The following is a 22,134-nucleotide window of genomic DNA, read 5'->3' on the forward strand; positions in this document are numbered from 1 at the left end:
CACTTTTCCTCCTCCCTTCCTGCCTGTGGGCTGCCTTTCTCTCTTAACAGTTTTTCTGAGATATAATTCACATGCATCCTACAAATCACCATTTCATGTACATAATTCAGTGGTTTTGGGGATGTTATTTTTAATTGTCTTATTATATGTACAAAATTTTTAAACTATTTTATTGGCATTAATTACATTTATAATATTGTATGCCCATCACCACTATTTCCAAAACTCTTTTATTACCCAAACAGAAACTCAGTACCCATTGAACAGTAATTCCCCACTCCCTTCAATCCTAGTCCCTAGTAACCTAGACAGCATGTTAAAAAGTAGAGATACCACTTTGTCGACAAAGATCCAGATGTTCAATGCTATGGTTTTTCCAGTAGTCATGTATGGATGTGAAAGTTGAACCATAAAGAAGTCTGAGTGCTGAGGAATTGATGCTTTTGAGTTGTGGTGCTGGAGAAGACTCTTGATATTCCCTTGGACTACAGGGAGATCAAACCAGTCAATCCTAAAGGAAATCAACCCTGAATATTCATTGAAAGGACTGTTGCTAAAGCTGAAGCTCCAATACTTTGGCCACCTGATGTGAAGCACTGACTCATTGGAAAAGACCCTGATGCTGGGAAAGATTCAGGGCAGGAGGAGAAGGTGGTAACAGAGGATGAGATGGTTAGATAACATCACTAGCGCACTGGATATGAATTTGAGCAACCTCTGGCAGAGGATAAGATGGTTAGATAGCATCACTGGCTCAATGGAGATGAATTTGAGCAAACTCCAGGAGATAGTGGAGGACAGAGAAGCCTGGCATGCTGCAGTCCATAGGGTCGAAAAGAATTGGACATAATTTACTGACTGAACAACAACAACACATTAACCTCTATTTTCTTCCTCTATCAATTTGCTTATTCTAGATATTTCATATGAATAGAAATCATACATTATTTTTCCTTTTGTGTCTGGCTATTTCATTTAGCATAATGTTTTTAAGGTTCATCTAATACATGTTATGGCATGTATTAGAATTTCATTCCTTTTAATGACTGAACAATATTCCATGAGTTGCTTCTGTCTTTTAGCTATTGTAAATAATGCTGCCGTCAACATTGGTATACAAATATCTGTTCAAGTCCATGCTTTTAATTCTTTTGGCTATGTATCTAGGAGACGAATTTCTGGATCATGTCATAATACTGTGTATAGCTTTTTGAGAAACTTGGAATTTGCATTTTAATTTTGCAGTGGACCTTGCAAATCATATAGCTGTTCTTGCTAGAAAATTTTGAAAATCCATACTCTTAACTGATTTTGAAGCTTGCAAGGAGTAAGCATAAGTACTTTGTTATAATTTTTTAATGTTTTCAAAGGTAATTTAGAAAATTCAAGAGAAGGAAGATCTTTTGTACGTACCCATGCTTTTGCTGACCATGTTCTGTCTTCTGATGTTCCAAGTTTTCCTCTTTCACCATTTTCTGTTTAGAAAAATTCCCTTTAGCTATTCTTACAGAGTATTTTGAGAACAACAAATTCTCTTAAATTTTCCTTCATCTGAAAATGTCTTGATCCTCCCGTAATTCCTGCAGGATATTTTTGATGGATATAGAAATCTGTATTGACAGTTGTTTTCTTTCCTCCTCTGAATGCTATCATGTCACTTTTTTTCTGGCGTCCATGGTTTCTGATGAGGAATCCACTGTCATTCAAATTGTTCTTCCCCTATAAGTAAGGGGTTGTTTCTGTTTTGCTACTTTAAAGATTTTTTCTCTGTCCCTACTTTTCAAAAGTAGAATTATAATGTGTCTGAAAATAGATTTCTTTGAGTTTGTCCCACTTGGGATTCACTCAGCTTTTTGAATCTGTTCTTTGCCAAATTTGGTAAATTTCCAGACATAATTTCTTTGATTATTTTTTCAGCTCAATCTTATTTCTCCTTTTCTTCTGAGATGCTGATGCCCCAAATGTTAGATATTTCATTATATTCTCATAGGTTCCTAAGACTCTCTTTGTTCTTTTTCAGTCTATTTTTTGGATTGGTTAATTTATAGTGCCTGTCTTCATATTTACTGATTATTTCCTATATCATCTCTATTAAGTTTTATTTTTTAGTTGTTGTTATTGTATTTTTCAGTTCTAAAATTTCCATTTGGTCATTCTTTATATCTTCTATTTGCTGAAGCTTTCAATCTTTATGGTTAATTTAAACACAATTATGATTGTCAATTTTTAAATAATTTTTATAATTTTTAATAATTTTTATGCACGCATGCTGGGTCACTTCAGTTGTGTCCGACTCTTTGTGACCTTATGTAGGCTCCTCTGTCCATGGGGGTTCTCCAGGCAAGAATACTGGGGTTGGTTGCCATTTCCTTCTCCAGGGGATCTTCCTGACCCAGGGATTGAACCCGAGTCTCCTGTGGTTCCTGTAGTGCAGGCGGATTCTTTACCTCTGAGCCCCTGGGAAAGCCCTAGAGCATTTTTATGATGGCTGCTTAAAAACTTTTGTCAGATAATTCTAATGTCTGTATTATCTAGGTATCGGCACTTGTTGACTCTGTCTCTCATTCTTGTTGAGATTTTCCTGGCTCTTACTTAGGATGATGAGTGAATTTCAGTTTCACCTTGGATATTTTGAGTATTATGAGACTCTTGCTGCTGCTGCTGCTAAGTCGCTTCAGTCGTGTCCGACTCTGTGCGACCCCATAGACGGCAGCCCACCAGGCTCCCCCGTCCCTGGGATTCTCCAGGCAAGAACACTGGAGTGGGTTGCCATTTCCTTCTCCAATGCATGAAAGTGAAAAATGAAAGTGAAGTCGCTCAGTGGTGTCCAACTCTCTGTGACCCCATGAATTGCAGCCTACCAGGCTCCTCCGTCCATGGGATTTTCCAGGCAAGAGTACTGGAGTGGGTTGCCATTGCCTTTGTTATTTACATCTTCTGTTTTAACAGGCTACCTCATTAGAGCCTGGCAAGAGTGGCGGTCTAGACTCCCAATCAGCCTTTGCTGAAAGTGCTGGGGATGGGATTGCAGTTTTCCCTAAGATTTTTGACTGGAGTAAGGCAGGTATTGTCTAAAGGTTTTCTGTCTTACTAGGCTATCTCTTTGGCTAGGAAGAACAGGGTTTTCTTGGGAGCCTTTTATCCAGTCCCCATTGTTTTGGGGCTTGCAGCTTCCCCAGTACTTAGTTCAGGATATAAGAAGCAAAAAGAAAATTGTAGGTACTCAACAGCATGCCATCCTTGGGTCCCAAGATCCTTAGCTAGACCGCCTTCTTTTCTCCACTGTTCACAGTTTTCTATTTGCTCTATAAATGCCCAGGGCTCTTAGCTGTGCTTAACAGGAGGAATGGGGAGCAGTGCATTGACTCCATCTTGTCCAGAACTGCAAGTGCAGCCCAAACACTTTCCCCAAACTTTTGTGTTAAGTAAAACAGTCTTTTATGATACATGGAACTTATCTGAAATGAGAGTCGCATCCCAGAGTAGAGACCCTTGGTTTAAACCTCAGTGACAATTTCTGGCTTCAGAGGAGGGCTTGCTATTTACTTTCAGTAAATGCTGGGATGGTTCTTACCCCACCAGGCACTGGGACTTGGACATTTTAAGCCTGGACACCCCTGAGAAGCTGACATTTCTTCTTCTTTGATCCTACTTGGTTTGTACACTTCAAAGAACCAATACAGAGTCTAAAACTCTGACTTGGGTGCTAGAAAACAATTTATTCAACCTTTTCTTCAGTTAGATGAATTGATATTATAATCTAGGCTACTCAGAGATGCTCAATTTTGTTTACAGTTTTGCTTGAAAACCCTATTTGTTACAGTAGATGAGAATCATAGGGAAAATACTTTGAGGATCAAGAAACAAAACAAAACAAAAAGCAGAATTCTGACAATTTTTTTTCCTAAAAAATAAGATAGTTTGGGCTTCCCTGGTGGCTCAGTCGTAAAGAATCCACCTGCCAATGCAGGAGCCATGGATTTGGTCTCTGATCCCGGAATATTCCACATGCTGTGGAGCAACTAAGCCTGTGTGCCACAGCTATTGAGCTTGCACTCTAGAGCCCAGAAACCACAACCATTGAGCCTGCATACCACAGCTTCTGAAACCCACTCACCTAGAGCCCATTCTCTGCAACAGGACAAGCCACTGCAATAAGTCCTCACACCACAACTAGAGAGTAGCCCCCTCTTGCCACAACTAGAGAAAGCCCATGAAGCAACAAAGACCCAACACAGCCAAAAATAAATATATAAAATTTAAAAAGACATTTAAAAATTGAGAATAGCCCAAAACTTTATTCGTCAAATGCCCAACATTAAAATATGCTTTAGTGGCACTGAAGACAGATAACGAGAGAGGGAGAGGGGAAAACAGAGCACTTGGTGTGAGGAGAAGTACGGGGAGTGAGTGAGACAAGGGTGGGGGAGATGGGGGGGAAGGAGCCATGCCCCCCTGTCTGGGAGAGAAAGGAGGGGAAGGGGGGAGCAGAGGAGAGCCACCTTAAACCTGAAAAGCTATCAGTCCATTAACTATCACTGACAATGTTTCCACCTGCTCTTTTTTCTGAAGCTTCAAGCAGCTCTGAATAGGGTGGTGGTTCTCAGCCAGGGTCAATTTTGTACCCCCGTGGACATTTGGCAGTGTCTGGGGGACATTCTTCACAATTGAGGGTGGAGGCTACCAGCATGTGCTAAGGAGTGTCCAGGGATGTTGCTAAACATCCTAAAATGCATAGGACAACCCCCTATCACAAAGAATTATCCAGCCAAAAAGGTCAATATTGCCATTACTGGGACCTCCTGGAATAGTGTAACATAGTTAGATTAATTAATATTTGGATCATAGTAGGCAGTGATCAAAAAAGTAATATCCATTAGGTCACAAGGCATCAGCTCCAGTGCCCACTCCACTCGCCTCCACTCTAAATACGTCTCCAGATTCTCCAGGAGTGACATGCTAATGTGTGCACCCTCTCATATGTGTTGCAGGGCACATAACAATGCCATCTCAGACTGTTGTTTCACCTTTAGTGGCCATTTCCTGTGTACAAGCTCCTGGGATAAAACCTTGAAAATATGGAATGTCCATACTGGGGAGTTTCGAAACCGTGGAGCCTGTGTGACTCTGATGCAGGGCCATGAAGGTTGCGTGAGCTCCTGCCACTTTGCCAGAGACAGTGAGTAATTAACGCAGGGAAGGATTCCACACCGTGGGACTGCTGGGGCCAAGCTCCTCATGTTCCATTCACACGGACCCTCCTTAGCACAGAGAGGCTTTCCAATGATGCCCACAGAGAGGGTGGATTTATTTTCCTCAAGAACCGAGAGACAGATCCATATGCATAAGTTTGCAAGTGACAGACACTCAGCTTGATGTAGCCAAGGCAACAAAGTAAATCTATTACGTTCTATAATGAGTGAGTCCAAGAGCTGATCTCCCTTCAGGAGTAGCTGGATCCAGACACTCAGACAATGCTCTCAGGAAGCCAACTCTTCCACTCTGTCCACCCCCCCGCCCCAACCCCAGCTCAGTTTCTCTTTTGTACTGACCTTTCTCCTCAGAGAGGCAAAGATGGCCTCTGGTGGTCTAGGCCAACAACGGTTCTGGCTACTGACAGTCCTAGAGGAAGAGAGACCCTCTTTCTGATGGTACCCACACAAGTCCCAGGGAAGACTCCCATTGGTTCAGCTAGGGACACATGCCCATCTGTGAACCCACCCCTTTCACAGGGAATGGAAGTCTCTGATTGGCCAGGCCTGGGAGACTTGCCCATCCTTGGAGCTTGCCTTCTGAACCAGAGGCACCGAGAATAGGCGAGGGGTGTTTCCCCATGGGAAATTGAGGAGCCGTTTCCAGATAAAGAGGCATAGATGTGAGCAGGAACAATGACAGGAAACAGCCAGGGGCAACTGGCTTCAGTGAGGGCCATGACTGTTCCTGACATCCAGGAGCCAAAATGTTGTACTCCCCAATCCTTGTGGGGAGTGGGGCTTGCTCTGCGTGACAGGGGCTGGGGAGGGGGCTGCTACCCAACCAATACACACATAGTCAGGGCCTGACTTGAGGAATGTTTCCTTCTTCAGAAGTAGCATCTCTGTAAGTCAGACCCTCCTATGAGGTATCCCACCAGCTTCTGTCTTTGGCTTTCTATTTAGGTTTCAGAGTTGTGTATAGTCAATCATCACTTATTTGCGGATTCTGTATTCGTGAAGTTGCCTACTGGGTAAAATTTATTTGTGACCCTAAAATCAATACGTATGGCACTTTTGCAGCCATCCATGGATACATGCAGAGCAGCGACAAGTTTGCCATATGCACGTGTTCCCAACTGAGATTGAGTGAGGTGACCCTCTGCCTTCTTTTAGTTCTCTTATCATAAGGTGCCTTTTTTGTGATCTATTTAGTTCCACCTTTTTTCCCCCCCATTTTGTGCTTTTTGTTTAAGATTTTGCTGTTTAAAGAGGCCCCCAAACATAGTGTTGTAGTACTGTCCAGGATCCTAACTGTGTGAAGCCTGTGATGTGCTTTACAGGGAAATACAAGTTAGATAAGCTTTGTTCAGGCACGAGTTATAATGCCAGTGGCCGTGGATTCAATGTTAACAAATAAGCAGTATGTGTTAAATAAGGCATCTTTAAACAGATCAGACAGAAAACAGAGTTGTTAAGTATTGATTGGCTGATGAAAATGTTGTGACCAGAGGCTCACAGGAACTTAACCCCATATTTTACCTATGGCCAGTCATTCATTGAGTGTTTGAGATGACTTTGTAGAGCATAACTACCATGAACATTGAGAAAAAGTGAAAGTGTTAGTTGCTCAGTCATGTCCAGCTCTTCTTGACCCTGTGGACTGTATCCCACCAGGCTCCTCTGTCCATGGGGTTTTCCAGGCAAGAATACTGGAGTGGGTTGCCATTCCTTTCTCCAGGGGATCTTCCCAACCCAGGAATCGCACCTGGGTCTTCGGCATTGCAGGTAGACTCTTTACCATCTGAGCCACCAAGGAAGCCCAACTCAGTTGATTGGGGGCTGTTGAGTCACACCAGGAAGAGGGCTGAGTGTCCTCAGCCACAATGGCACCTCACAGATGCATCCTCAGCCTGCTTTCGCCTCACCAGAGGAGGAAGCAGTTGGCTGAGGAAGGTTACCCCCTGAGATGCTTTCATTTGTGTTCCAGCCTCTTTTCTCGTGTCTGGAGGGTTCGACAAGACCGTGGCTATTTGGGATGTAGAAGAAGGCTACCGGAAGCTCTCCTTGAAGGTACCAATGCCAGTATCAGATAGAGGATCTGAGCATCAGTCTTTTAAAAAAATATATATTTATTTTATTTGTTTGTTTGACTGTGCTAGGTCTTAGTTGTAGCATGTGGGATCTTTTTCTCAGTTGCAACATGCTGGATCTTTGGGCTTCCCAGGTGGCACAGTGGTAGAGAATCCTCCTGTCAGTGCAGGAGACATGGGTTTGATCCCTGAGTTCGGAAGATCCCCTGGAGAAGGAAATGGCAACCCACTCCAGTATTCTTACCTGGAAAATTCCATGGACAGAGGAGCCTGGCGGGCTGCAATCCATGGGATCACAAAAGAGTCAGACACAACTCAGCACACACAAGGAACTAATAAGTATGCTGGATCTTTAGTTGTGACATGTGGGATCTAGTTCCCTGACCAGAGATTGAACTGGGTCCCCAGCACAGGGGATGTGGAGTCTTAACCACTGGACCACCGGGGAAGTCCCTGAGCTTCATTCTTTAGCCATTTCATATTGGGTCCTGGGGATACAACAGTGAGACAGACCTAAATATACCCAGTGGAACTGACACCTCTGTGGAGGATGACAGACAAGAAAAACAGCAAACACATCTTCAGTAGTGATGAGCGACACAGAGAACCCACAACAGGGTGATGTAATAGATTCCAGGGATTAATCCATAGTGGGTAGGCCAGGAGAGCTTCTCGGAGAAGGTGGCATTTGAGCTGAGAACTGGAGTGCAAGGAAAGACTGGATGAGTGAGGATCTTGGGAAAAGGCATTCCAGGAAAATGGAGCAGTAAAGGCAAAAACTCTGAGTAGGGGCCGTGTCTGCAAACAGCAGGAATCCCCATACAGAGGAATGAATGTCATCATGAGGCACGCACGGACAGCTGTGGGCTCCAGAATGGCGGGTGTCAACTGGGTGCTTTTGGCTGCAAGTTAGAGGAGACTCAACTCCAAGTGGCTTTGTGATACGGAGATGGATTATCCAGCACAGCGAGAATCCAGAGGGTGGGCAGTTCCAGAACTGGTGCCTCTGTTCCAGTTGCCCCCACGCCAAGATTTTTGCACACCCCTTGGACTTGTGATCTCATGGCCACCTTTGGCTGTGAATGCAGGAGACTCCCAGGGCTGTTCTGTGTCCCCCTCCTCTCTGTGGGTTTGGAGAGGCCAGGGGAGCTTACATCATAGCACATAAATGTTCAACCTCACTGTGGTTAAAAAGTCCCTTTGTGCTCCCATCAGGTCATTCTACTCTCCTTTTCCTCTTCTCTCCTCTCTCTATTATTCCACCCTCAAATTCCTGTCCTGTTGTTAAATGCACAGCAGTTTAACCTAACTCTTACTTCTTTTCTTCTTACCATACCTCACCATCCACCGCTTTCCATTCGGGAAAGACCAAAGAATGAAAAAGATGCTGACACGGAGCTCCAACGTCATTAAGTGTCTGAACCAGCAAGTATTTATCTCCTCTAAACTCCATTTACTGGAGGAAATTAACCCCATGTACTTAAGTCACAGTGGGTAGATTTGCAGTTACTTGAAGCCAAATGCTCCCTTAGCAACAGGACAACTGAGTGATATTTCCTAGAACAAAGAAAGCAGACAAAAAAAACTGCAAAATGTGCTCTGTGACCAGCTGGGAATATAATTTTTTCCCCATTGTGTTAAGCACCAGAGTCCTATTTTTAAAAACACATATGGTGCTGTGAGATACACATGAATCCCAATCCTTTACACTTTGTACTCCACCTTAAATGTCATGGGTGAAACCAGGGACACATAATTAGTTGCTTTCAAAAGCAAGAAATGTTGAATTCTTGACTTTGTCTTTCAGTTCTTGTTGTTTTTTCAAAGGTTTTTTTTCTTTTTTCCCTCTAGATCCTCTTAAAACTCTACTTTTCTTTAGGGCCATAATGACTGGGTGATGGATGTTTCCGTTAGCAACAACAAGAAATGGATCCTCTCTGCTTCAAAGGTAAAAGTAGTCAACCTCTGACTGACTTAAAATCTCTATCACATTTGTGAGAATTGTTGTTAGCAGAAGTGTATTGTCAAGTAAGAGTCCTGAGCATTTCAGTCTGAAAGCCACACCTGACCAGGCTGTCCCCATCCAAGGAGCTGCCTGAAAATGTGGAAACTGGGTCTTTCCATTTGCTCAAGTGAGAAGTTGCCAGGTATTTCTTTGCACCATCGTTATTTGAACTTTGTTGGAGCAAGAGGCTGTTCAGACTGGCAAATGATGGAGCCAACTGGGGGCTTTGGAGGGAAAGGGGTCAGCTTGTGGACAAGCAGACCACTCTGAGGTTCCAGGAGTGTCTTCCCTCTCTACTCTCTGTATTCTTTGATTCCCATGCCAAGGGCACATAATGGCTAGCCTGGGACATCCTGAGGGCTGTCCTCCGTGTGTGAGCATCAGAGAAGTAGGGTCCCACCTTGTCCCCCAACCTTAATTAGAATCATCTTATTTTCTAGACTGGGGGTTTCTAAATGTATAAAAATGTGGACAAGACCCTGCCTGCCATGATCAACTTGTTAGAGAGCCAGTGCAGGATACTGCAACACCTGACCAAAAAAAAAAAAAAAGAACAATAACATAATACATAATAAAAATTATATGCCAATATGTTGTTACTTTAGCATAAAAATATGAAAAATGATTATGTCAGTTATATCTCAATAAAGCTAGAAAAAGTAAAAATACAAGCAAAGTATCAAAAAAGAGTATTTATTTAAAAATTTATTTACTTGTCTGTCACATAAGTACAATTATTTAAACAAAATAACACTAAAACTATAACAGTATTATAGTAACCAATAATAGGATAATTAAGCAAATATGGTTAAGAAAAATATGCTTTGTAATATTTCTTTCTGTCCTTTGATACAGCAATTTATTTTGACTTTAAAAAAAGATTTTATTGGTTATTTTAAAAAAGTTTTTTTTATGTGGATCATTTAAAAAATCTTCATTGAATTTGTTACAATATTATTTCTGTGTTATGTTTTGGTATTTTTGGCTGCAAGGCATATGGGATCTTAGCTTCCCTGACCTGGGATCAAACCCACACTCCTTGCATTGGAAGGCAAAATCTTAACCACTGGACCACCAGGGAAGTCCCTTTATTGATTAAATTTTATAGGCTATATTATTGCACATTCTTAAGATATATAAATGTAAAACTTTTTAAAAATACAATAAGATTGGTTAGACAATACTTTATGTATGTATTTTTTCCAGCTTTACTGAGATGTAATTGACATGTAACACCATGTCAGGTTAGGAGGTAGGAGGTGTGATTGATACACATATATATTGCAAATGCTTGCCACCATTTGTGCTGTGCTGAGTCACTTGGATCGTGTCCCACTCTTTGCAAACCTGTGGGGTGTAGCCCACCAGCCTCCTCTGTCCATGGGATTCTCCAGGCAAGAATACTGGAGCGGATGGCCATACCTTCCTGCAGGGGATCTTCCTGACCCAGGTATCAAACCCAGTCTCCTTGCATTGCAGGCAGACTCTTTACCGCTGAGCCAGCAGGGAAGCCCAGTCATTCGTTGCTCAGTTGTGTCTGACTTTGCAAGTCCACAGACTGTAGTCTGCCAGGTTCCTCCTCCATCCATGGAAGTCTCCAGACAAGAATACTGGAGTGGGTAGCCTTTTCCTTCTCCGGGAGATCTTCCCAACCCCAGGATCAAACCCCGGTCTCCTTGTTTTGCAGGCAGATTCTCTACTGTTGGAACCACGGGGAAGCCCGCTTACCACCATAGCCTGAGCTCCACCACGTCATATAATTAGTATTTCCATTTTTATAACAAGAACATTTAAGATCTGCTCTGTTAGCAAATTTCAAATATATTATACAGGATTATTATCTGTAATCACCGTGCTGTACATTAGAGCCCCAGAACTTGTTGATCTTATAATTGGAAGTTTGTATCCTTTGACGCAAATATCTCTCCATTTCCCTCCTGCCCCCTCCCAGCCTCGGTGGGTAACCACTACTCTACTCTCTGTTTTTGTAAATTTCTTTCTTATTTTTTTTTAAGATTCCACATATAATTGAGGTCACACAGTACTTGTCTTTTTCTGTCTGACTTATTTCATTTAGCATAATGCCCTCAACGTTCATCCTTGTCACAAATGGTAGAATTTCCTTATTTCTCATGGCTCAGAGGTTAAAGTGTCTGCCTGCAATGCGGGAGACCTGGGTTCGATCCCTGGGAAGGGAAGATCCCCTGGAGAAGGAAATGGCAACCCACTCCAGTATTCTTGCCTGGAGAATCCCACGGATGGAGGAGACTGGTGGGCTACAGTCCCCGGGGTCGCAAAGAGTCAGACACGACTGAACGACTTACCTCAATAATATCCTATATACACATACACACACACACACACATATATATATTACATCTGCTTTATCCATTCATTCACTGTTGAATATTTAGGTTGTTTTCATACCTTGGTTATTATGAGTAATGCTGCAATGAACATGGGGCTGCAGATATCTCTTTGAGATCCTGTTTTTATTTCCTCTGGATATATACCCAGAAGAGAGATTCCTGGGTCATGTGATAATTCCATTCTCAATTTTATTTGAGGCTCCTCCAATACTTTTTTCCATAGTGCCTATACCAATTTACATTCCAGCCTACAGTTCGCAACAGTTCCCTTGTCTCCATGTTCTTACCAACACTTAACTTTTTGATAATAGCCATTCTAACAGTAAGGTGATATCTCATTGTGGTTTTGATTTACATTTCCTTAATAATTAGTGATGCTGAGCACATTTTCATGTACCTGTTGGTCATTTGTATGTCTTTTTAGGAAAATTGCTTATTCAGTTTCTCTTTTATTGCTGTTGTTGTTATTGAATTCTGTGAGTTTTTTATAAGTTTTGAATATAAATATTTTCTCTTTATGGTTTCAGGTCTTATGTTTAAATCTTTAATTCATATGAGTTAATTTTTTCTGAGTTGTATAGACAGGGATCCAATTTCATTCATCTCTTCTCTTTGTGGTTATCTAGTTCTCCCAGCATTGCTTTTTTAAAAAATCATTTTCTTTTTAAAAATTTATTTATTTGTAAATTAAAGGATAATTGCTTTACAAAATTTTGTTTTCTGTCAAACCTCAACATGAATCAGCCATAGGTGTACATATGTCCCCTCCCTCTTGAACCTCCCTCCCACCTCCCTCCCCATCCCACCCCTCTAGGTTGATGCAGAGCCCCAGTTTGAGTTTCCTGAGACAAACAGCAAATTCCCCTTGGCTATCTACTTTACACGTGGTAATGTAAGTTTCCTTGTTACTCTTTCCATACATCTCACCCTCGCCTCCCCTCTCCCCATGTCCGTAGGTCTGTTCTCTATGTCTGTCTCTCCATTGCTGCCCTGCAAATAAATTCTTCGATACCATCTTTCTAGATTCTGTAGATATGCATTAGTATACAATATTTATCTTTCTCTTTTTGACTTACTTCACTCTGTATAACAGGCTCCAGGTTCATGCATCTCATTAGAACTGACTCAAATGCATTCCTTTTTATGGCTGAGTAATATTCCATTGTGTATATGTACCACAATTTCTTTATCCATTCATCTATCAATGGACATCTGGGTTGCTTCCATGTTCTAGCTATTGTAAATAGTGCTGCAGTGAACAATGGGATACACGTGTCCTTTTCAATTTTGGTTTCCTTAGGGTATATACCTAGGAGTGGGATTCCCAGCATTACTTTTGAAGAAACTAATCTTTGCTCATTGAGTATTCTTGGTTTCCTCATCAAATTATTCACTGTATAAGTGAGGGTTTATTTCTGGGCTCTATTTTTATGCTAGTACCATATTGTTTTGGAGAAGGAAATAGCAGCCCACTCCAGTATTCTTGCCTGGAGAATTCCATGGACAGATGGACCTGACAGGCTACAGTCCATGGGGTTGCAAAGAGTCGGACACAACTGAGCGACTAACACACACCGTATTGTTTTGGCTACTATGTTGTTGTTATTCAGTCACTCAGGCGTGTCTGACTTGTTGCGACCCCATGACTACAGCACACCAGGCCTCCCTGTCTTTCACTATCTCCCAGAGCCTGCTCAAACTTATGTCCATTGAGTCAGTGATGCCATCCAACCATCTCATCCTCTGTCAACCCCTTCTCCTCCTGCCCTCAATCTTCCTCAGCATCAGGGTCTTTTCTAATGAGTCGGCTCTTCGCATCAGGTAGCCAAAGGACTGGAGCTTCAGCTTCAGCATCAGTCCTTCCAATGAATATTTAGGATTGATTTCCTTTAGGATTAACTTGTCTCATACTTAAAATATGTGATTTTATGGTAGGCTAACATTTTAACATCCTTTCTATGACCAACAATGATAATAGCCATCTTGTAGGCATATGTTTAAGGATGATAACTTCTTCCATTTCTGTAAAACCACTGTTTTTGTTAGTATTAAGTGCTTCTGCACATTTTGAGAAAGATGAAAAATGACTAAAAAATACTTTGCTTGGGAGAGGCCCAACACCACAGGTAAGCAAATCAGATTCCTTTGTAGGATGTGCAGGCCCTTCAACTGGTAGGATATTTTCATTTATTTTGGTAAGTTAATAGATGAAATGGAATTTCCCAAAATTCATATTTTGGGAATTTGTAGGAATATGTACATGTCTGAGGAATATGTAGATAGATGAGCAGCGTCTAGTTTGTATTTGTGTAAGATGTCAACATGTTTCTGTTTTATATTTTCTACAGTTTCATTAAAATCTTTATAGAAATGAAGATGATATGAAACCCTACCTGTTGAATCAAAGTGTCTAAGAGCTAGGGGGAGCTTTTCCATTGTTTTCATTATCATGGCTGGAATCACAAATCACTCAATATGTTGCAGACCAGAGGTCCCTAACCTTTTCAGCACGAGGGACTGGTTTCATGGAAGACAATTTTTCCATGGACTGGAGCGGGGGATGGTTTCAGGATGATTCAAGCATATTACATTGATTGTGCACTTCATTTCTATTGTTATTACATTGTGATCTAGAATGAAAGAATTATACAACTCACCATAATGCAGACCAGATCATCAGGCATTGGATTCTCATAAGGAGTGTGCAACCTACATCCCTCGCCTATGCAGTTCACTGTAGGGTTTTTGTGCCTGTGAGAATCTAAAGCCACCACTGATCTGACAGAAGATAGAGTTCAAGTGATGGGGAGCAACTGTAAATATAGATGAAGCTTCGCTGCCTGGCCTGCCACTCATCTCCTGCTATGCAGACCAGTTCCAACAGGCCATGGACCAGTACCATGGCCCAGGGTTTGGGGACCCCTGCTGTAGAGGGCATGATTGTTGATAAAATCTGACAGCTCTGCACTGTAAGGGTCAACATGTATGTCACCAAACTTTCTCCTTTTGTTTTCCCACAGGATATTTACTTGCAAGTGCAGAATCAGAAAATGTAACATGACTTAGTGTGCTATAGTAAATCACCACGGACTTCACTGCTTAACATACATTTAATATCTGAGAGTTCTGTAAGATAGAAGTATGACAAGTTCTCACTGGGATAAAATGAACATGTCAATAGGACTGTATTCCCAGGTGGAGGCACTAGGCAATAATCCACTTCTTTGCCCTTTCCAGCTTCTAGAAGCCAGTCACATTCCCTGGTTTGTGGCCCCTTCTTCCCGTCCTCAAAGCCAGCAACATTGTATCTCTCTGTGCCTTTCTTCTGTTGTGACTTATTCCTCTGATGAGAATTTCCAGTTTTAGAAAACTTTGTGGTTATTTTGGGCCCATATGGATAACCCAGAATAATCTCCCTATTTTAAGATCATCTGCTTAGCACCCTTAATTCCCTCTGCAGCCTTAATTCCCCACTGTCATGAATTCTAATGGATTCCCAGGTTTGGGGGATTAAGATGTGGACTCCTTTGGGAGCGGGAGTAGGGTTGGGGGAGATCACATTATTTTGCTGACCACATTCAATTTCATAATCAAAGGAATGATGAGACAATGGATCTGAGTGGTATTACCAAATTAGTTCAGTGACCAGTGTTTTCCAAGGAGCATAGAACTCTTTTTTAAAAGTCGATTTAATTTTTTAGAGCAGTTTTAGGTTTATATAAAAATTGAGCAAATCATACAGAGTTATATTATAGCCCTACCCTTCAGTTGCCAGTATTATTAATACCTTGTGTTAAGTGTGGTATACTTATCACCATTAATGAACCAATATTGATACATAATTATGAATTAACATCCATGGTTTAAGTTTCACACTTTATGTTGCGTCCAGTCCAGTTCAGTCACTCAGTCGTGTCTGACTCTTTGCGACCCCATGAACCGCAGCACGCCAGGCCTCCCTGTCCATCACCAACTCCTGGAGTACACCCAAACCCATGTCCATTGAGTCGGTGATGCCAGCCAATCATCTCATCCTCTGTTGTCCCCTTCTCCTCCTGCCCTCAATCTTTCCTAGCATTAGGGTCTTTTCCAATGAGTCAGTTTTTTGCATCAGGTGGCCAAAGTATTGGAGTTTCAGCTTCAACATCAGTCCTTCCAATGAACACCCAGGACTGATCTCCTTTAGCATGGACTGGTTGGATCTCCTTGCTGTACAAGGGACTCTCAGGAGTCTTCTCCAACACCACAGTTCAAAAGCATCAATTCTTCAGCACTCAGCTTTCTTCACCATCCAACTCTCACATCCATACATGACCACTGGAAAAACCATGAGTCCTAAAAACTCAAATCTTCTTATGCTATACCTGTTCACCCCTCCCCTTCTTCCCCAGAACCCCTGGCAACCATGGGCCTGTTTACTGGCTCCATATTTTTGCCTTTTGCATAATGTTATGTAGTTGGAATCATATAGTATGTAGCCTTTTCAGAGGTGGTTTCTTTCATTTAGAAATATGTATTAAGTCTCCTCATTTTGGTGGCTTGACAGCTCTCTTCTATTTTTTCTCACTGAATAATACTCCGTCACATAAATGAACTACAGTTCATTATTCTCTTATTCAGGGACATCTTGGTTGCTTCCACTCTTGGGGATGTGGGACTTCCAGTGCTAAGGCTAGGATAGTGCTAGACAAACTGGGACAGTTGGTCACCTTAACTCTGTCACTCTGCAGGTGGAAGTTCTCTTCATGTAACCTGGATGCCATGCACCTCCCTGGGTCATCCAAGCCTAATAAGCCCATTTTGTGACTGCTGGTTTCTTGTTTAACTTGTTTTAGGATAGGACCGTGAGGCTATGGAATATTGAAGAAATTGACCAAATTCCCTTGGTAATCGAGCACAAAAAGACCCGGGGCTTAACGGTGAAACAGGTTAGTATTGGGTAAAATGAAGCCAAACGAAGGCTTTCATTAGTTCTCTCTACAAATTAATTTATTTTTTGAACAAATTTCTTGGACAAGTGGGGATAAAACTGTGAACAAACAGACTGAAATTTTTGCCCTGAGGGAGCTTACATTTCTAAAAGGGGAGATAAGCAATGAATAAAGAAATAAGAAATGTATGTAGTAAGTCACATGGTCATAGGTACTTTGGAGGAAAATAACAGGAAGGGAACTGGGAGGGCTGGTGGTGTGGCATTCTAAATGGGGGTCAGGAGAGGTCTCATTGAGAAGGTGACATTTGTTCAAAGACTTGGAAGGTGGGGAAGGAGTGAGCTGTGAGCTGTGAAGCTGTTTTAGGGGAAGAACATCCCAGCAGAGGGAACAGCCCATGTGGAGATCCTGAGGCAGGACTGAATCTGGTGCTGAAGAGTGGGAGGAGATGAGGCCCGAGGACATCCTGGAGGAATGGCTGGCACACAGCTGGACCCCGTGTGGGCCTCCTAAGCTCCATCAGCAGAACCCTGGCCAGGTCCCGTTTCCCATGGATGGAACTCAAGTCCCAGTTCTCTAGTGGATGATCATGGTGGGCACGGCTGTTTCATCAGGTGTAGCCAGGACTTGCCCTGCGCAGTGGAGGCCAGTCCCTGCTGGGGCCTTGCAGTGCAGGCACCTGGCTACCCCTTCCCAAAGCTGAGGAGTCCCTGTGGGCCCTTGTGAATCCTGGAATCCCCCAGGTTTGTCTCTGTTCAGAAGGTCGCCCAGCTGGTAGCTACCGCTTCTGGGGATGGCTAATTGGCTGAGTGCTGAAGAATGAATGATTTTGAACTGTGGTGTTGGAGAAGACTCTTGAGAGTCCCTTGGATTGCCAAGGAGATCAGACCAGTCCATCCTAAAGGAAATCAGTCCTGAAAATTCATTGGAAGGACTGATGCTGAAGCTGAAACTCCAAGCCTTTGGCCACCTGATGTGAAAAGCCGATTCACTGGAAAAGACTCTGAGGCTGGGAAAGATTGAAGGCAGGAGGAGAAGGGGCTGACAGAGGATGAGATGGTTGGATGGCATCACTGACTCGATGGACATGAGTTTGAGCAAACTTGGGGAGATAGTGAAGGACAGGGAGGCCTGGAGTGCTGCAGTCCATGGGGTTGCAAAGAGTCAGACGTGACTTTGTGATGGAACAACAACACCAGCAATTGGGGAGTGGCACTGGAGGCAGGGAGGTGATGAGTGGGTCCCCCATGGAACTGCATCTCTGTGGCCAGCTGATCCTCATGGTCTTTGCAGCCATGTTGGCCCTTAGGCCCTGGAAGCTGACTGGCCACAGAGCAGTGCTTGTGTCTCCACCTGCCACCCGGGCGGGATCCAGGGACTGCCTCCTCTGAGCTCTGCTGTCCTGGGCTTGGGTTGTGGGGAATTATGCTATAGAATAAAGTAGGTAAAGGATCAAATACATTGCTTTCTTGTAAAAGGAAGGAAAGAAAGAAACCTACTTGAAGCTGTAGCAAAGATGAGCTTGCTGCATTTGACTTGCTCTGAATCAATGTGAGAAATCCTGGAGGCCAGGTGTCCCAGAGGACCTACCCTGGGTGGGGTTTGCCCCGCCTCCCCTGCAGGCTTTGGGGCCCTAGAGAGGGCAAGGGTGGCAAAGCATAGGGGCTTGGAGAGCCAGGGTGGAGACCAGGCTGGTCTCGGGGTACCGTGCTGTGGTGGGACCCTTGGAGAGACCTCTGTTCAGGGCCCAAGAGCCCATCCCATGGTGCTGCTCACTTGTTCGTAGGAAAATGTGACAAGCGAGCTGTGCCACTGTACCCACTGTCCTCTGGGTGCTTCGGCCAGAAACAGGCTGAGACAGAGGGGGATGTTCAGCATCTTTATCATGCTCCTGCTTTGTTCAGAAGTCTTGCCTACTTGATGCTCAGAAGCTAGGTGTCCCCAGGATGTCAGGTAGTTGGGATACCCCTTGGCTCTGCAGTTTTGCTCTGCAGAGAGCAGAGGGTGATAGTTAGACACCCACCCCCAGCCCTTGCCATTGTCAAGTGGCTTTCCACTCCCCCGCCCCGCCCTCACCCACTGCTGGGACCCCACAGCAGGGGACGTGAGTTGGCAGGACCTGTGTAGCTTTTGTGAGGGAAGAGAGGGGAAAGCCTGAGCTCATTCTCTCTCAGCGGCCTGCAGTTTCCATCCTTGTGGGCTTAGAGACCCCAGAGAGGACAGGCAGCGCTTGCCTCAGCCCGGTCCCAGGTGGTTGGATCAGGGGGAAGAATTCTAAACTGTATGCCTCCATCTCCTCTGATCAGCACCTCCTTTCTACTCTTTTAAAATATTTCATGTCAGTGCGAAGAATGTGACAGGCCTTTCTCCATCTACGAAAGCGACATCTTTTCTGAAACAGTCACCAAATGTGTGTTCTGCCGGATGAATGCGACAGACTTGTCAACAGAGGCCTCACAGTCATCAGAAGGGGAGGCCTCCCACTCATCAGAAGGGGAGCCCTCACTGTCACGGGAGAGCAGCCCAGATGAGGAAGGCTGATGGTCACAAGACCCTTTGGGTGACTTGAGCCCAGGTCATCTGTCACTTAGGCTTGGGGGCTCTGCGGAGACCTTTCTCTGGGGCCCCTCCCCAGTGGGTGGGCCCATCAGACTAAGGCAGGGGCCAGGCCAGGCTCTGGCTGGACTCCCACCACTGCTTGGCCTCCTCAGCTCCCCAGCACCTCGGGGATTCCTTGCCTGTAGTTTTCATGCAGAATAAATCTAGATGCTTTTGGAAAACAGTGCGTGTGTGAATTCTAGAAACATTTTTGCTATTTCTATGTCCTGGTATTCATCCTGTCTCATTTTGGGAACATGTTCTGGTCTCTGGATTTGCCCTGTAAAGCAGTCATTGGGTGCTGGCACCAGCAACCCTTGAGGAAGGGTCTGTGGAATGAAGAGGAAGCTGTGTAGCCCCCTCTGTGGAAGGGAGTGTACTGTGGCCCTGTGGGTGCCTCTCTGGCTGATGCTCCCAGATGGTCACCTGCCCAGAGCTGGGGAAGGTCTGGTTAGGCAGGTAGGTGGAGGGCATCTCCATCACAGAATGTTGCTTGTTTTCCACCCCAGTGTCTTCAGTTTCCAGAATGCCCATGCATTCCTGCTTCCACAGCGTCCAATACAACGGAAATCAATTACTTCACAAAGAGCGAAGGTTTCAGGTAAACAAGAAGGGCTCCCTTTTCCATTTGGTATGGCTTACAGGATTCCCATCAGGTTTCCCTGGTGACTCAGATGGTAAAGTATCCGCCTGCAGTGCGGGAGACCTGGGTTTGATCCCTGGGTTGGGAAGATCCCCTGGAGGAGGGCATGGCAACCCACTCCAGTATTCTTGCCTGGAGAATCCCATGGACAGAGGAGCCTGGCAGGCGGCATCCTGGCTACCCCCATGGGGTCACAAAGAGTCTGCTACAACTGAGCGACTAAGCACAGCACAGGATTTCCTTCAAGTATCATTAGTATGCCCCTTGGTCTCTCTTAAAAACTTAGATGCAGGACTGATTTACTTAATGTTAATTGACTGGCATCCTATAATTCTGTCCAAGAGCACCATGACCTGGTAGTCATTGTCTGGGCTGGCCCTGTGCTTGTTGCTGCCCTCCTTCCTCTCAACCGGGGTGACTGCCCAGCTTCCGCAGACTGTCCAGTATTTATCCATTAATTTACAAGAATGATGATAGATGGTACACAGCAAAACTCCACTGAATGGCCTCCCAGTAACTGGACTCTTTGGAAGAGAAGTCTTATCCCTTCTCCCCCACACGAAGACACTCAGAGATTATTTTTCCTCGATGCGGAGGAGGATGGACAGCCTGCATGTACCAACACTGTCCCCAGGCACGGACACTTAGGTTGCTTCTCCTTTTTGACTATTACAAACAGTGCTGGAATGAACCTTCTTGTGCACATAGGTCTGCAGAGACTGACATTCCTCCTGTGGATGAAACTCTCCCACTGGAGAAATCTCTGGGTCAATGAATTAGCAGGTTTCGGGGTTGTTGCTGCTCAAAAGCCCTCTGAAAAGTGTCGGGACGAAGGGGCTGATGTGAGTGAGGAGCCCCAGAAGGCGTAAATAAGAAGCCTTTGTGGGCAGGGCTCTGCTTTTCTCTGGCAGCGGAATCCTCCCACGTATGGTGTTGATGCTCCAAGGGCGGCAGCCTAGGCCCCTTGAAGTTCTGGATCCTTCAGTGCTTGTTCAGGGTCCCCTCAGTGCCCCCGGATTCTTTCTGTGCTCAGGGCCCGCGGAAGAGGCCCAGTGGAACCTAGAGGTCTAGTGTCGACCGGCGGGCGAATGAGCCCCCAGAACTGGCGGCGCCCGAGATCACGGTGGCTAGTGTGCGGCTCAGGAGGGCAATCGGCTTCCCAGGTTGAGGGCGCCAGTGCCATGGCCCGACGCGTGGTCACCGTGACACCACCGCCGGGTGCCGGCGGCCAGGCCGCGCTCGCGGGGCCGGGATCTCTGGAGCGGGAGGGGCTCGGCCTTGCCGGACAGCCTGGGGCTTCCCTGCACCAGTTATGGAGGGCCGGGGACCGGACCTTGCGCGAGCATCCCCTAAAGACTGGCCATCCGGGCTCCACGTAGGGGAGCAGATATCACAACACTGAGATCACCGGCCCCCTCAGCTCACGGTCAGAGCTTCCGGTTTCAGAGTACTCCGGGTCTAAGTTGCCAGAGACCGAGACTTCACACTGCGCACGCGTCACTCACCGGCGCAGCTTATGCGCATGCACGCAGCCTATGTAGTAAATACTGATGAGGAACAGATTCGCAAAGCAGAAACGCGGGTGGCGCCGTGGCTTAGTTGGTTAAAGCGCCTGTCTAGTAAACAGGAGATCCTGGGTTCGAATCCCAGCGGTGCCTCAACCGAGCGTCCCGGCTCTCTTTTTACCCGCACTCAATTTTGCCGCGCCTCTGCCCGGTTCCTCCTCGCTTTGGGTGTGTGACAGGAGGCTTTCTTGTTGTTCAGTCGCTCAGTCGTGTCTGACCCTTTGCGACCCGTGGGGTGGCAGCACGCCAGGCTTTCCTGGACTTCTTTATCTCCAGGAGTTTGCTCAAACTCAGGTCCGTGGAGTCGGTGATGGCATCCAACCCTCTCATCCTCTGTCTCCCTCTTCTACTGCCTTCAGTCTTTCCTAGCATCAGGGGGAAGAGAGAGCTTAAGAAGCCATTTTAGTCACCCCCTGCCCGTGGCGCGGTGGGGCGCTGGCCCTCCTCGGAGTCCCTAGTTTCTTGAGTGGCGGGGGATCACTGACGCGGGCTTCGGTGCCGGGGGGACGCCCGCTGGAGGCGGCGCGGGACTTGCCTTTAGCCGTGGGAACACCCCGGGGTTGGAGACCTGCACAGGTTCCGCGGCGGCTGCGTGCGGGAGGCCGAGCCCGGGCGCTCCTCTGTCGATTTCTCCGTGCTGGGCGCCCCTCACACAGGCCTCCCGACTTACTCCCCTCTTCCCAGCCACACGATCCGGATCACCGTTCCCCAGACTGAAAGACGGGTTCGACGAGGTCA

The 22,134-nt window shown here is 45.2% G+C and overlaps 1 protein-coding gene and 1 non-coding gene across 2 annotated transcripts in view; both read left to right on the forward strand.

The window, feature by feature from the left end:
- The window catches only part of WDR88 (WD repeat domain 88), a 45,370-nt gene extending 26,239 nt beyond the window's left edge, over positions 1-19,131 (forward strand). The window contains exons 7-11 of the mRNA XM_061140530.1: positions 4,992-5,179; positions 7,183-7,265; positions 9,165-9,233; positions 16,495-16,587; positions 18,934-19,131. Coding sequence (XP_060996513.1) covers positions 4,992-5,179; positions 7,183-7,265; positions 9,165-9,233; positions 16,495-16,587; positions 18,934-19,131 — 631 coding nt within the window. The remainder of the gene's footprint in view (positions 1-4,991; positions 5,180-7,182; positions 7,266-9,164; positions 9,234-16,494; positions 16,588-18,933) is intronic.
- Positions 19,132-21,415: 2,284 nt separating this feature from the next.
- TRNAT-AGU (transfer RNA threonine (anticodon AGU)) lies at positions 21,416-21,489 on the forward strand. The gene has a single exon. It is a non-coding gene; the product is annotated as a tRNA-Thr (tRNA).
- Positions 21,490-22,134: the final 645 nt, after the last annotated feature.

The sequence above is a fragment of the Dama dama genome, chromosome 4 (assembly GCF_033118175.1).
Source record: "Dama dama isolate Ldn47 chromosome 4, ASM3311817v1, whole genome shotgun sequence".
Taxonomy (NCBI): domain Eukaryota; kingdom Metazoa; phylum Chordata; class Mammalia; order Artiodactyla; family Cervidae; genus Dama; species Dama dama.